The sequence below is a fragment of the Gracilinanus agilis genome, chromosome 4, assembly GCF_016433145.1.
Source record: "Gracilinanus agilis isolate LMUSP501 chromosome 4, AgileGrace, whole genome shotgun sequence".
NCBI lineage: Eukaryota > Metazoa > Chordata > Mammalia > Didelphimorphia > Didelphidae > Gracilinanus > Gracilinanus agilis.
Window position 1 is genome coordinate 13,646,301 of NC_058133.1, and position 15,772 is coordinate 13,662,072.

Here is a 15,772-nt window from a genome sequence, read left to right on the forward strand (position 1 = left end):
TTTGTCAGGGGTGAGCTAGATTTCATCAGATCAGCACTTAGGGTAGGCGAGGCAACTCCTTACCTCTTTCCTACATTTCCCTCTCATTACTATCTCCTCTTGGATTAAACTAAATTGTTAAAGCTACTAACAGCCTCATAATTTAATTTTAATTACAACAATTTGGGAACCCTTTAAAAATTATTATAGCTTCCACATTAAAGGATTGGAAGGCATGGGATATATAATATTTAGTAAGGTGAAAGATCTAGGTTTACAACCCAGCGTCACCTATCCAGAAAAACCGAGTATTTTTTCAAGGGAAAAAAAATGGTCATTCAGTAAGATAGAAGATTTCCAAGCATTCCTGAGGAAAGACCAGACCTAAACAGAAAATTTGAAGTCCAAAAACAAGACTCAAAAGAAGCCTAAAAAGGTAAATAAGAAAAAGAAAATTTAAGAAACTCATTAAGGTCAAAAAGTTTGTATTCCTACATGGAAAGAGGGTATTTGTAATTCTTAAAAAGTCTTCTTAGTAATAGAGCAGATAGGAGTATATTTAGACAGAGGATGGGGAAGTAAGCTAATTATGATGATATAATATGCAAAAAATCAAGGGGTTAAAAAAAGGATTGCACTGAGAGAAAAGGGAAGGGAGAGATGGAATGGGGTAAATTACATAACATAAAGAAGCATGAAAAATTATTACAGTGGAGCGGAGGATGAGGGTGGTGATGGGCAATGCTTAAACTTTACTCTCATCATCACTGGCTCAGAGAGTTAATAATAACCATATTCATTGGGGTACAGAATTCTATCTTACCCTACAGAGAAGTCTACTATCTGTGATAGATCAGGATTACATTCCATCTGAGTACCTTGTGGCTTTTTTCTTGAATGGTGGATTACCAACACACTGATCAATGATCCATCAGACAACTATACCTGAATTCAAAACTCAAAATAATATTAGTTGCAGTCCAAAAAGCTTTTCCTTCTAACAGTAAAACTTACCTCACCCATCAGAGTTTAGAGAAACAGACTTGTACATTCTTGGTAATTCAATTCCATTGTTTAGAAATTCCATAACCTGGACAAGCTTTTTGTTTTGCAGATCTAATGACTGCTCACACAGAGCAAATTTAGTCAGAAAAAAGGCTAAAGATTTTGCAGGGAGTTAAATTTCCACTAATATTACCTTGGTTGTTGTTATCCTTCTTACATGAAGAGGATCAAAATGACAACTCTGTCAGAGACAATGTACAGTGTATCCTGCTGTGACTGATCAGACCAATACTAGGTCAGAAGGCTCCACCACGGGCTGGGCACAAAGAGATTTTATGAACATTTGAGATGGAGATGTCTCTAAATTTGCACATCTGATTTTTCTTTTGAACTACTGCAATTCTGCTTTGCTCATAGAGCGCAGAACCTTCTTTGATGTGGTACTCCACACTTGATGCTCCTGTGCCAATGTCTCCCATGTTTCAACAGATACTAAAGCTCTTCAGACAGACCTTGAAAGTATCCTTGTGTGAGTTTTCTGTAAAATAGTCTTTTAGACAAACCTGAATTTGGCATTCAAGCAATGGGACCAACCCATTGGAGTTTCCTTTCTACAGTAAAGTTTGGATACTTGGTAGTTCAGCTTGAGAAAGGACCTCAATACTTTATCTTGCAAGGTAATCTTCAGAATCTTCCTAGAACGATCCAAATGGAAGAGATTCAATTTTCTGGCATAGAGCTGATAGACTATCCAGATTTCACAGGCATGTGCAACAATGAGGTTGGCACAATGGCTCTGTACACCTTCAGTGTTGTGTTAGTGGAAATTTGGGGTTCATTTGAGTTTTAAATATTTATATATATATATGACAAACTTCCTGTGGATGTTTAGGGGACTTGGAAACTACATTTCCTATGATTCCTCTTGTAATGCAGGTTGACAGGAAGGGTGATTACGTAAAAGAAGAGTATAAGACTCCTGAGGTCATTGGAGGTGGTCTCTTGGGTATGAGGGAGCCAGGTGGGCAGAAGGTATGGTGGGGGATTTGAATTAGATCTTAGCAGGTACATGGTCTTCTTTATTTTTCCAACATGGTCTTAATTAAAATATCAATACTTCTATTTACATCCATATATATCCATTTTAATCATAACAGTGTGATAAGCCACCTAATATCTCTTCTTTCCCAAACTTTCCTTTGGAGTCTCCCAAATACTGAGCTAGCTCTGGCTATGTCTGAATAATCTGTATCATCTATTTGGACATCTCTGGAATGTATAATACCATGTTAAGAGAACTTATACATAGCATTCCAGATTTCTCCACTTGATGTAACTGATGATTCCACACATGGATAGTGAGGTGCTGACCAGTGGAGAACCTAGGTTTTCTTGGGGATAATTGTCAAGCTAAAATTAGCACTAGTGGCAGAGAATCATTCCATCCTCTGTTGCATCTCAGTCTCAGTGGCTACATTGAGCATACAACCATGTGGGTTTAGAAGGTTATGCACCAACTCTCCCTCTACTTCAGTCTTAGCCTGTAGTCTTTTCAAGTTAAATAATTTAGTGTCAGGGCAGGAGCAGACATAAATGTTATTTTTGTTCTCCTTGAAGGTATCTGATGGCCTCATAGTAGCAAATCAAAGCTTCATAACTGGCTAACATCTCCCAAATATAAATGCTCTCATGTCTTCTCTTCTCCAAATGTCTTAGAAAGAATCTTTCACCAAACACCTTACCAAGAAAAGAGATGGGGTATTTAAGCCAAGAGTACCAATGTTTTAGAGCATGGACTTAGTTTGCAAAATCTTCTGAAGAATGATATTGGGAGATAATAAGAAATATTGCCTTATAAAATGGCAAAAAGTGGGTTGGAAGATTAGTTTATAGAAATCTTGATATGAATTTCATTCAAGGCATAATAAATAATAAAATAAGAAGTTAATGAACCAATAGGTTAGAGAGCAAAAAAAAAACCAGAAGAAAGAGAAGAGCTCTAGCAACATTTGTGAAAATGGAAAAAGAGATCTATTCATCAATGAACTGGATTGCCACATTTAGACTGAACATCTTGGTACCAGGGTGCCGCTGCATGAGGAGATGGAAAAGTAAAGAAGGCAATGTGGGGAGAGTAGTTAGACCAGGCCAAGAATACAAAGAAGAAATCAATGCTGGCCTGACAATATTTTTTTTTATTTTTTTTTTATTTTAAACCCTTAACTTCTGTGTATTGACTTATAGGTGGAAGAGTGGTAAGGGTAGGCAATGGGGGTCAAGTGACTTGCCCAGGGTCACACAGCTGGGAAGTGTCTGAGGCCGGATTTGGCCTGACAATGTTTAAAGGATGTTGACAGAATAATTCTTAAGTTATCAAAAAGAAGAGAAATTAAATAATTCCAATAATCATGCATAGTATTACTAACAAATAAAGGAAAGTAAGGGAATATCAGATAATTTTGTTAATCAATACTGCACCCACATATTTATTTTCCCATGACTATAAATTCTTTATGATAATGACTTACAAACATGTTAAAGGGTTTTAAAGGGAGGCTATGTGGTACAATGGATTTTGAGCCAATGAACCATGTTTTGGGATCAAAGCTTGTTTCCTACTCATTTCCTGCACAACCTTAGGCAAATCACTATACTCTTCTATAATTTGATTTCCTCATCTACAGAATGAAGAGAATGGTATAGGTCCCCCTCTGAGATGCCTACCACTTCTAGATGGATGATTCTTTTTTTTTTAATTTCATTTTAAACCCTTAACTTCTGTGTATTGACTTATAGGTGGAAGAGTGGTGAGGGTAGGCAATGGGGGTCAAGTGACTTGCCCAGGGTCACACAGCTGGGAAGTGGCTGAGGCCGGGTTTGAACCCAGGACCTCCCGTCTCTAGGCCTGACTCTCAATCCACTGAGCTACCCAGCTGCCCCTAGATAGATGATTCTTAATGGAAAAAAATAGGAAGGAACTGGGTGACTCAGTGAATAGACAAATATGCTTTGGAGTCAAGACGACATGAGTTCAAATGTGTCCTCACATACTTGCTAGCTTTGTAACAGCAGACAAGTCATTTAATCTCTGTCTGATTCAGTTTCCTCATCTGTGAAATGTGATTAATAATAGCACCTACCTCGCAGGGTTGCTATATAAGGATAAATTAAAAGAATATTTGTAAAGTACTTCGTTAACTTTAAGTTGCCATATAAGTACTAGCTATTATTATTAAAATAAAGCAGGTTTTTTTACAACAGACTACATTTTCACAGTCACTCAACTAAAAGGGGCTGAAAATATAGATTCCATGATATTTATTATGTTTTGAGTTTTTAAATGTAAAGCCTCAAAGACTTTTCCAAATTCTCCCTCATGCATGTTTCTATCATATAAACTTCTTCAATAAAGGCAGCAATGGAGACATCTTTGTAAGATCACATGCTTACCAATATTATTCTAGGGATATGTGGACTCATCAAAGAGTTTACAACTGTCACAGAAGATAATTCAGTGCACAGTCCAAATGGAAAGGGTATTTCCCATAAAAGACAAAGTCCTGCAGAAGAAGTTGTGTTAGTAGCATCGAAACCAAGAACACTAAATGAGATCTATAACCATTCAAAAGAGTTGGTGTCTGTAGGAAAAACCAAGTGAATAAAGAAATGCCAACTATCCAGAATATATGTGATTCAATCAATAGCCTACCAAATTACTCCACCAATGCAAACAGCTTGGGCAGACACTGTATGTCAAGAGTGAGCAAGGCCTAGAAATTATTTGAAGGCAAAGAGTGGGCTGGGTTGTATTTTGGAAATTAAACAGCATTTTCAAGGATCTCAAGCTTAGTGATAAAACAAAAATCTATCCTTTCTAATGCCAGTGAGGCCATATGTCTCTGAATAACACAATAGCACAATATATGAAGAATCGGTCAGTCATTCAGTCTTTCTTAAGCACTAACTATGTGTCAGACACTGTGGGAGCACTGTGGTTACAAAGAGACAAAGAAGACATTCCCTGTCTTCAAGCTTAGTCTTAGTCTTAATCTTAGAGGTGTCGACATAAGATAAGTTGGAGTTGATCAGTAAAGAAAAGGCACTAGAATTAAAGGGAGACCCAGAAATGTTTTCCAGGTGACCCTAAAGAGCAGAGTTGTATGGTGGGTGTGAACAGGCTACAACACTTTATTGATGAAAATTTACAAACAAGAAATGGCATCAAAGTTATTAACCAGGAGAGGGGAATGATAAATGGCCTGGACATCTCCAGTAGGAGTGAAGTCTAACAAGTTCAGAGAAGGGATAGAATTAGGGGTGTAGGACGCTGTCCTCTGGCAGATCAGGTCTCTCCTTGAGGTCTTTCTGTGTAGAATGGCATTAAGGTAGGATGTGGAGAGTTATGAGGATGGACAGATTTATTCTAGAGTCCTAGGCATAGAAGGAGAGTACAGAAGAAGCCCCACATTCCTGGGAGAAATAGGAATTTGACCTATTTTATGAGATTCATGAATGAAAATAAAAAAAATTAATCAAATACCTGCTCTTTAGAAGATGTGGCCTCCTTCAAGATGGAAATCTTAGAAGGGAGTTATATTGTGATAACATAGGATGATTGTTGGGAGAAAAAAAGATTCATGCTTACTTTGGAATGCAACTTGGAGTATACACTTGAATGTAGACATGTGGGATATTTTTGATCATCAGAGAATTTTTAAGCAAAAAAATGAACTTTTTTTTTTGTTGTTAACAAAGGAGATCTGGAAAGCTGCCTGGATTTTTCCAGGTGTGGTGCCTCCTCACTCTCTAGTTCACTGAAAGTGAGTACTCAACAAATGTTTGTTCACCTGCTTTCGGTTCCCAATCTGTATGGAAAACAAAGGGCAGGACTCCTCAAAGGGGTGTTGCCTGCCAGGATGATCCATTCATCTCTTAGCTGGAGTCTGTGTCAGTCTTCAAGTCTTCCCATCGAAATGCTTCAAGATTCTCTGAAGGCAGAAATGGTTTCCTTTATGCCTTTGTATCATCAGGCTGGAGTCTGGACCATGGCATGTAGCAGGTGATGGACGAATCAATCCAATTAAGTGATTGTTGACATTCTATCACACTCTGCCTTCTGGGACACATCTAGACATGACTCTGTCTTCCCCAACCCCACCAGAAAAATATAAGTTCTATGCAGGCAGGCACTTTCTCATCGTGTCTTCCATATCCCCAGCACCAAGCACAGTAATTGGTATGTAGCAGGATTTTGTTAATGATTCCCAAATTGAATTGACTCTCCTTTTGCCTTTTTCTATATTTTTGTCTTTCTTGCTCACATTTTCTCTCCAATAGGAAGAGTAAAGAAGCATTTCTTTCTTAAAGATTTCCCCCCCTTGGGTAAAGGCATTGGTGGGGAGTTCTAAATGTCAGAATGTACATTTTCCAAGGCAATGCACTATGATGGACTCTCTTGCAGACCTCCTTTTCCAGTGAACTTTCCATAAGAAGCACTCAGTAAGCCCTGGTTGAATTATATAGGTTGAATTAATAGGTTTGATCAAGTACTTTTATTATGTCCATGATGACGTAAAAAGCCAAACTGTACGGGGGAAAGTTAGAAGTTTAGTCTACCCTCGCCCAAAGAATCCAGGATAAGAAAAAATTGATCACCTTACCTGGAATTTTGAGGCCATTATTTGTTTGTGTTGTCGCAATTCCAGACCAAGTCTTGTAGTATTCATCAAAGGAAATTCCTTTAATGCTTTAAAAAAAAAAGAAAGAAAAGTTAAATCCAATCATAATCGGCTTGCAAATGTGAAATTTCATAATTATTGGGCAAACAGAGGTTCCAGAACCAGAACTCATCAGAAAACTTTCCAAGGTGGTGTGCAAGTATGCTAACTGGCTGGTGAGGCTCCTGAGAGATACAAGGCAGGAGGATACTGAAAGCAAACTCTTCTTAAAAGGTGCCAAAGAAAACAATATGGAGGCAATACAACCTGAGCTGAGCTTTGAAGGAAAAGGGGGATTCTGAAGGCTGGCAGCTAACTGGTCATCAGTGAGGTACGTAGAAACCACGGAATATGGTTTGTGTGAAAGCAGGAAATTCCTTTTTGAGCTCAGGAAACAGTTAAGAGAAAGAATCTGGGTGGCACCACAGATAGAATGCCAGTGTGGAGTCAGGAAGACTTATCTTTCTGATTAAAAATCTGGCCTCAGACACTTACTAGCTGTGTGACTTTGGGCAAGTCACATTTGCCACACTTTCTTCATTTGTGAAATGAGCTGGAGAAGGAAATGCTAAACCACAACTACATCTCTGCCAGGAAAACCCCAAATGGAGTTACTAAGAGTCAGACACGACTGAAACAACTGAAAACAGCGAAGAAGTTTTCCAATTAGACCAGAACACAATGTTCACAAAACATTGTAGCTCTAGGAGTGGAAAGAACTTTCTATGCCATCTAGATCATCCACCTCAATTTACAGATAAAGAAACTAAAGCCCAGGAAATGCAACTTCTGCAGGGTAAGCAGGAGAAGTGGAATTTGAACCCAGGTTTTCTGACACAAGATGAAATGTTCTCTCTAATGTGCCATGAGTACTATGAAATAAAGCTAGAAAGGTCGAAGAAATATTATGAAAGGCTTTAAATATCCAACTGAGGCATCTGTATTTTAAGCTGAAGGAGCTCTAAAGGTTTCTTGAGTGAAAGAAGAACAAACCATGTTAGGGTAAGTTGAACTGAAATTAACTCTAGTTCTTCTTTCAATCAAAAAACTAAATGGCTATTTTTCAAGTATATTGTAATAATGAATCCTCTGAAGTGGGAATTGAATTCTGTCATTGCTTAAGGCAGATATGTGACACGAAAATTGTGATATCATATTCTATGATTTTGTCTTTTATATTGATAGGCCAGAAGGGATTTTTATTAGGAGCAAACATGAAACATCACTAAAATTTCCTAAAAGCACAAAGTAATTCTTTTTTTAAAAAAAGGATTTTACAAGGGCAACTTTACTCCTATGATCACCCTTAAAAATGAGGACTGAATTTGGCCAAAGTAAATTTATCATGATGTTCAAGTTGCCATGATGTTAGAGGAGTTTTGTGAGATCTCACTTTACATATAGGTGACATTAATTTGCTATTAAAACATTTCTACAATTGGCAATGGAGGTACCAAAATGAAAGATGGTATTCTGTATCCTACAAGAAGAAATTCAAGATTAATTTGCTGTCACAGATCATGTAGCCAACAACATTAATCTGGAGTCAACACACTCATTAAAACTATAGATATAATCGAGATATGGATGCATATGTATATATGTACATATAGAGAAAATGAGGTGTGTGTGTGTGTGTGTGTGTGTGTGTGTGTGTGTGTGTGTGTGCTATTTTCAAGCATAATGAGCTCCATGGTCTTTGTCTGTTTAAAAGCAATCCATGACTTTCTACATCCCCTGACATCTGCCTTGTTCAATTTTAAGCTATCTGATCTTGGAGATTCTTTCTTTCTTTCTGAACTATTGAAAGTGTTCTCTTGAAAGAGAGAACTCAGATAATGTTTAATATGCACAAAGCAATTAATTTTGAAGAGTTAGTTAAATATAAAAAAGACATTTGTAAATTCATTTCTGAAAGTAATTCATGAAAATAATGAAAGCTGTTAAGTCTAATCCTTTTTCTCTAAATGGACTATGTCTACCTCCTTGAGAACTCTTGGAGTATAAAGAAATACAAGCTGATTGCTTATTTCAGATAATCATTGAGTATTCATTCAGTGATACTTAATAGAGTTTTAATAGCTAGCACTGATAGAACATTTTCAGGTCTGCATGTTATCTCCTTTAGTCCTTGAAACAATGTCCAGAGGTAGGTACTGTCATTATCTCCACTTTGCCAATGAAGAAACTAAGAATGAAAGAGGGCAAGAAGCTTGGCCAGGGTCACACAGGGAGCTTGTGGCAAAGGCAGGGTTTGAGTTGAAGGCTTCCTGACTCCAGGGCTACAACTTGCTCTATATGATGTGGAAAGAAGAAACAAGCATAAGCTTATCTTTCTTGGATAAGATGAAGAAATGTAGATGAACTATGATCTGGGAGGAATGTCCACATAAATGCACTGATGTAACATTTTCATTATCATCCTCATCTGCATTATTATCAGGTTACTAAATGGGATTAGACCTTGCATGTGGTGGAGGTTGGTGTGGGGGAATGGAGTGGAGGAAGATGGGGACAATCAAAATCATGAAATGATGGGTAAATTAGAGCACATAGGTAGAGAGGGACCAGATTATGGAGGGCTTTGAAGAGTCTATCTAGGAATTTAGACTCACAGGCAATATTTCACTATTCATGATTCCTGACTTCTATAAAACACCTGAACCTGTGGACACCCCTTCCTTCTTATTACCTTCTTTTTTTGGCTCCTGAGACAGCACAACCATCTACTTCCCTGACTACTCTTTCCCTACTAGTACTTTCTCTACTACTCCTTCTCTACTAATGCTTCCTTTGCTGATTCTCCAACCTCTTGCCATTCCCTTGAAGTCAATGTTCTCCAAGGTAATGCATTCTTTGTCCCTTTTTCTTCTGTCTCTATTCTCTGAGTTGGCAATCTCAGTCACTCTCATGGTTTCAATGATGAAGAATGAAGATTATTATCCAAATTATTATCCAAAGTTCCTATCTCTAATACTGTTCTCCTTACTGAAATCCAGACAGGCACTTCCAACTTCCCAAAGGACATCTCCTCCTCAATGTCCTCTAGGAACTGCCAACTCAACCTTATAGACAATATGGCAGGAAAAAGAAATAAAATTATTGTGGTATAGGATAGTGATGGAATACTATTGTGCAGTAAGCAATGATGAACAGGATGATTTCAGAAAAAATTGGAAAGACTTTCATGAATTGATGTGGAGTGAAATAAGAAGAACCAGGAGAACACTGTACACAGTAAGAGCAATATTGTGGAATGATCAACTGTAAAAGATTTAGCTACTCTCAGCAATACAATAATCTAACACAATTCTGAGGAACTTATAACAAAGAATATTATGCACCTCCAGAGAAAAAACTATTAGAATCAGAATGCAGATGAAAGCATGCAATTTTTCACTTATTTGGATTTTTGTTTTGGTTTTATATGATTATTCCCTAACTTAAATAAACAATATGGAAATGTTTTGCATGATAATACAAGTATAACCCAGATCAAATTGCTTGCCAGCTCCAGGATGGGAGAAGGAAGGGAGGAAGGGAGACAATTTATATTATATAACTGTGGAAAACTTATATGTAAATTTATTACATGTAATTGGTAAAAAATAATTTTTTAAAAATAAGGATTCCTTGTGTCTAATTAACATTGAAAAAGAAAAATAGTCAAGAAATGGCAGAGTCAGATTTTGTCCGGAAATTATTTTAGACTACAATTCATGACAATAATTGCTTGTATTTGGCATAGACAGAAAACAGTTAAATTCAGATTGAATTAACCTAAGCAAATAGACTAGAAAAAAAGGTGGAAAAAGCAACAGAAATGGGAAAACCACTACATTTTTTAAAAAGCCCAGGAAACCATTATATTAAAACAATTACCAACCGGGAAACAAAACTGTAGGCAATGGAAATAGTTGTGGGAAATGGGCAGTTTGTTGTAGTAAGAATTTCATAGACTTGAAAGCTTTAATTTTGGTAAACATGAAAGACAAGATGAATGTGTCAGTGTTCTTCAGGGACTATGCTTTGTTTGCATTCCTTCCAGTGTCAAGGCATCAGACACAGAAGGACATTCTAGAGTCATGAAAGAAGTGTCAGCTGTGATTATCCATCCTCTGTTGGTGATCTTTGAAAAACCCAACAAGAAAAGATTTGACTAAAAGGTGGAGATGCTTAAATGTCACTCTGGTTTTCACAAGAGGAAGGAGGTAAATTATTCAAGCTATAGACTCATGGGTTTGGCTTTTATTCTTGGAAAATTCTTGAACACAGAATTAAAGTTAGTGATTTGTGAGTACTTTGAAAGGAAAGGAATGACCATTGGGAGTCAGCAAGTCCCACCCAAATGATCACATAAACCCTTTGGACAATGGTATTAGTCGGCTAAATCAGAGGAAATAGCATACTTCAATTTTGTCAAGAGCATTTAGGAAGTCTGTTATATTATTCTGGTGGACAAAAAAGAGATTTGGGTATAATTCAAGGTTCTGTCTTGAGCCCTCTTCACTTTCCATGATCTTTTTTCTTTTTCTTTTGAGGATTCACAAGTCCCTCTAGATTCAACTAGTATCTATATAAAAATGATTTCCAAATCTATATAATCAGCCCCCATCTCTTTCCTAAGTTCTAGTCCAATATCTTCAACTGCTAGCCATCTCCATCTGGATACCCCATAGGATAGGGTTTAGGTCCTGGACTTCTGAATTCATTTATACATGTTTCTAGGAAAAGAAACTCTCTGAATCAATATAGATTGCATCATCTTTATAACTTGCCCAGGGTTATTATAGTCTGTTAGTTGTATTAGATATTGGGTTTGAATCAAGAGCTTCTTGGCATAGAGAAAGAGAAAGAAAAAGAGAGAGACAGAGACAGAGAGGAGAAAGGAAGACAGAGATGAGAGACAGAGACAGATAGAAAGAGACAGATGTATGGACAGACACACAGAGAGTGAAGGAGGCAGAGCCATCCATTAATATTTAGGTCTAAGAATCCTGGTGGTCTAGCATCAAAGTCATACTCACAGCAACTAGGCTTTAGAGATGACAGAGGTTGTCTTAAACAAGATGCAGTATGGTGACCTGAAGTGGGCTCACTCTGTAGAACTGTATGGGCAAAATGAGTGGAACAGCAGACTGTGGATCCAGTTCACAATACTAACAATGGGCACTTGTTCTCAGAGCTCTTTACATGGTTATTTTATTTGATCCTCATCACCCAGTGGGGTGTAGGTATAATCCTGCAGATAGGATTACACTCCCTCTTCATATATTTCAAATAAGGGTTTAAGTATTTACCATGTTTCAGAGATTGTGTTTGCCCAAGGGAATAAAAGACAAAAGTGAAAATGTTTTCTGCACCCAAGGAACTTGCAGACTCACCTACTCAGAGGACATAGAATATTAACATTATGATGAGTAGAAGTATTGTGTAGAGTAGGGGAAGAAAAGGAATCACATTTCTGGTATAGGAAGAGGAAAGACAAAGGAAATTAGACATTTTAACTTCAAAAAGTTTGTTGCCTGATTTACAGGAATTAGATAATTGAAAAGGTCTTGGGTCCTTTTTCTGAACATTGGGAGTGGGAAATCACCATTCATTGTATTATAAGAGAATATAAGCTCATTCTTAAATTAATTTATCTCTAACAGAAAATGGAACTCCATCATAACTATGAATACTCTTGTTGTTTTTAATGGAATCTGAGATTTATCATTGTGAGAAACACTTAGCAAGGAATTTCCCTACCATTGTACACCAACCGAGGACACCTTGTCTACAACTTAATTCTTTGAGAGTTGGTTAGGTCAATGGGAAGGTAAGTGAGTTACCCAGGGACACACTGTCTGTATGTCAGAGGCTAGACTTAAGCTCAAACCTGGGTCTTCAGCTTTCAGGCTGGATCTCTAGCTATTATACCACACATTCTTTTTCTAGATATCATTAGATCAACAAGAACAACAATAAAAAAAAGGTTACTTTTCAGACACGGTCGATATTTCGTCTGGTGACTTGAAAATGATATCAGGCTCCTCTTCACTATCAAGCTCTGAAAGGAAAAATTGCAAATTTTGTTTCAGCCACTAGTGAAGACATCTTTAGGTCACTAAATGGATTATACAATTATAAGTGCAGGGGTTGGGGTGAGGAGGGAATATCTTAATGTCATCTCTGTATTAGTTAATCCCCAACATCTTCAGAAAAGGTGCTAAATAAAGGTCTTTGGCATATTGGCTAAATCTTCTGTGGACACAATGGAGGTTAGGGACAGGAATAAAGCACAGCATTATTAGTACATGAAATTCATATATAAAGTGCTGGTTCATGACCCAGCTTTGATACATGCTGACTGGCTGAGCCTGGAAAAGTCCTTTTACCTCTCTAGCCCAGCCTCTACTCTCTAAACCTCTAAATTGCAGAGGATGTGCTGATCTGCATGTGTAGAGAAATCTTGGAATGGAGAGATTCCCCACCTCTTTCCAGCTCAGATAAAATGAACAAGCAGCAGAATAAGACTAGGTTGGATGGCTTATGGTGGGCTCCTGTGTAGACATATTTGTGAGACCACAGATTCAATGAAGGGCTGAAGCAGGAGAAGAAAAGGAAGTGAGACCGGAACCCAAGTCTTCTTGCATCCAGGACAATTCTCTGTTCATTACATTGGTGGCCTCCAAAGTGAGGTCATTGGATTGACCCTAGTAGGTGCATGATCAATTGCTAGGATGGTGGAAAGATGCTAACAGTGATAAAAGTGGTGATGATGATGGTGGTGATAATGAAGGTGATGATAATTATTAGTATTCATATAGCACTTTGCAAAGAGCTTTTACTGAATCCATATCCCACTGCTCAATTATATGGCAATAAATATGACAATCTAGGTAAAATGGGTGAATATTTACAAAAATATAAATTGCCTAGAATAACAAAAGAGGAAATAGAATATTTAAATAATACCATCTGAAAAAAAGAAACTGAACAAGCCATCAAGGAACTTCCTAAGAAAAAATCCCCAAGGCCAGATGGATACACAGGTGAATTCTATCACACATTTAATTTAACAACTAATCCCAATACTATACAAACTATTTGACAAAATAAGCAAAGGAGTCTTACCAAATTCCCTTTATGACACAAATATGTTATTGATTCCAAAGCCAGGCAGGCCAAAAACAGAGAAAGAAAACTACAGACCAATCTCCTTAATGAATATAGATATAAAAAATCTTAAATAAAATACTAGCAAAAAAGATTACAGCAAGTTATTGCAAGGATTATCCACTATGACCAGGTGGGATTTATACCAAGAATTCAAGGATGGTTTAATATTAGGAAAACCATCCACATAATTGACCATATCAATAATCAGACCAACAGAAATCATATGATTATTTCAATAGATATGGAAAAAAGCCTTTGACAAAATACACCACCAATTTCTATTGAAAAAAATTTAAAAGTATAGGAATAGAAGGGCCATTCCTCAAAATAATAAACATAATATTTTTAAAACCATCATCGAGTATCACCTGCAATGGGGACAAGTTATAAGCCTTCCCAATAAGATCAGGAGTGAAGCAAGGATGCCCATTATCACCTCTATTATTTAATATTGTACCAGAAACACTAGTGGTAGCAATTAGAGGGGGGAAAAGAAATTGAAGGGATTAAAGTAGGCAAGAGGAAACTAAACTATCACTCTTTGCAGATAATATGCTAGTATATTTAAAGAATCCTAGAAAACCAACTAAAAGACTAGCGGAATAATTAACAATTTATCAAAGTCACAGGGTACAAGATAAACCCATGTAAGTCATCAGCATTTCAGTATATTTCCAAAAAAATTCAGCAGCAGGAGTAAGAAAGAGAAATGCCATTTAAAATTACTCTATACAGTACAAAATATTTAGGAATCTATCTGCCAAGACAAACACAGGAATTATATGAAGACAACTACAAAACACTTTCCACACAATTAAAACCAGATCTAAATAATTGGAAAAACAATAATTACTCATGGGTAGGATGATCTAACATGATAAAAATTATAATCCTCTCCAAATTAATCTACTTATTCAGTGCCATATCTATCAAATTACCAAAAAAACTTGTTCATAGAATTAGAAAAAAATTATAACAAAGTTCATATGGAAGAACAAAGATCAAGAATATCAAGGGAAATAATGAAAAAAATAAACATGAAGAATGGAGGCCTTTCAGTACCAGGTCTTAAACTGTACTATAAAGCAGTGGTCATCAAAACAATGTGGTACTGGCTAAGAGACAGAAGGGTGCACCAATGGAATAAAATAGGGATAAATTACCTGAGCCAGCTGGTGTTCTATAAACCCAAAGATCCCAACTTGTGGTATAAGAACTCATTATTTGACAAAAACTGCTAGGAAAATTAGAAAACAGTATGGGGAAAATTAGGGTTAGATCAATTTACCAAGATAAATTCAAAATGAGTAAATGACTTAAATATAAAGAGTGAAATCATAAATAAATTAGGTGAACATAGAACAGTATAACTGTCAAATCTATGGGAAAGGGGGCAGCTGGGTAGCTCAGTGGAGTGAGAGTCAGGCCTAAAGACAGGAGGTCCTGGGTTCAAACCCGGCCTCAGCCACTTCCCAGCTGTGTGACCTTGGGCAAGTCACTTGACCCCCATTGCCCACCCTTACCACTCTTCCACCTATGAGACAATACACCGAAGTACAAGGGTTTAAAAAAAAATCCATGGGAAAGGAAGGAATTTATGACCAAGCAAGAGATGGAGAACATTACAAAATATAAAATGAATGATTGATTATATAAAATTAAAAAGTTTTTGTACAAACAAAACCAATACAACCAAAACTAGAAGGAAAGCTACAAACTGGGAGAATATTTTTATAACAAAACTCTGACAAAGGTTGAATTTCCCAAATATATAAGGAAATAAGTCAAATTTACAAAAAAATCAAGCCTTTCCCCAATTGACAAATGGTCAAGGGACACGAATAGGCAGTTTTCACATGAAGAAATCAAAACAATCAATAAGCACTTGAAAAATGTTCTAAATCTCT

The 15,772-nt window shown here is 36.8% G+C and overlaps 1 protein-coding gene across 1 annotated transcript in view; it reads right to left on the reverse strand.

Annotated features, from left to right (window-relative positions):
- Positions 1–15,772, reverse strand: part of UBE2U (ubiquitin conjugating enzyme E2 U) — a 73,885-nt gene that overhangs the window by 44,074 nt on the left and 14,039 nt on the right. The window contains exons 6-8 of the mRNA XM_044674129.1: positions 12,684–12,753; positions 9,394–9,396; positions 6,645–6,730 (exon numbers count right to left, since the gene is read on the reverse strand). Coding sequence (XP_044530064.1) covers positions 6,645–6,730; positions 9,394–9,396; positions 12,684–12,753 — 159 coding nt within the window. The remainder of the gene's footprint in view (positions 1–6,644; positions 6,731–9,393; positions 9,397–12,683; positions 12,754–15,772) is intronic.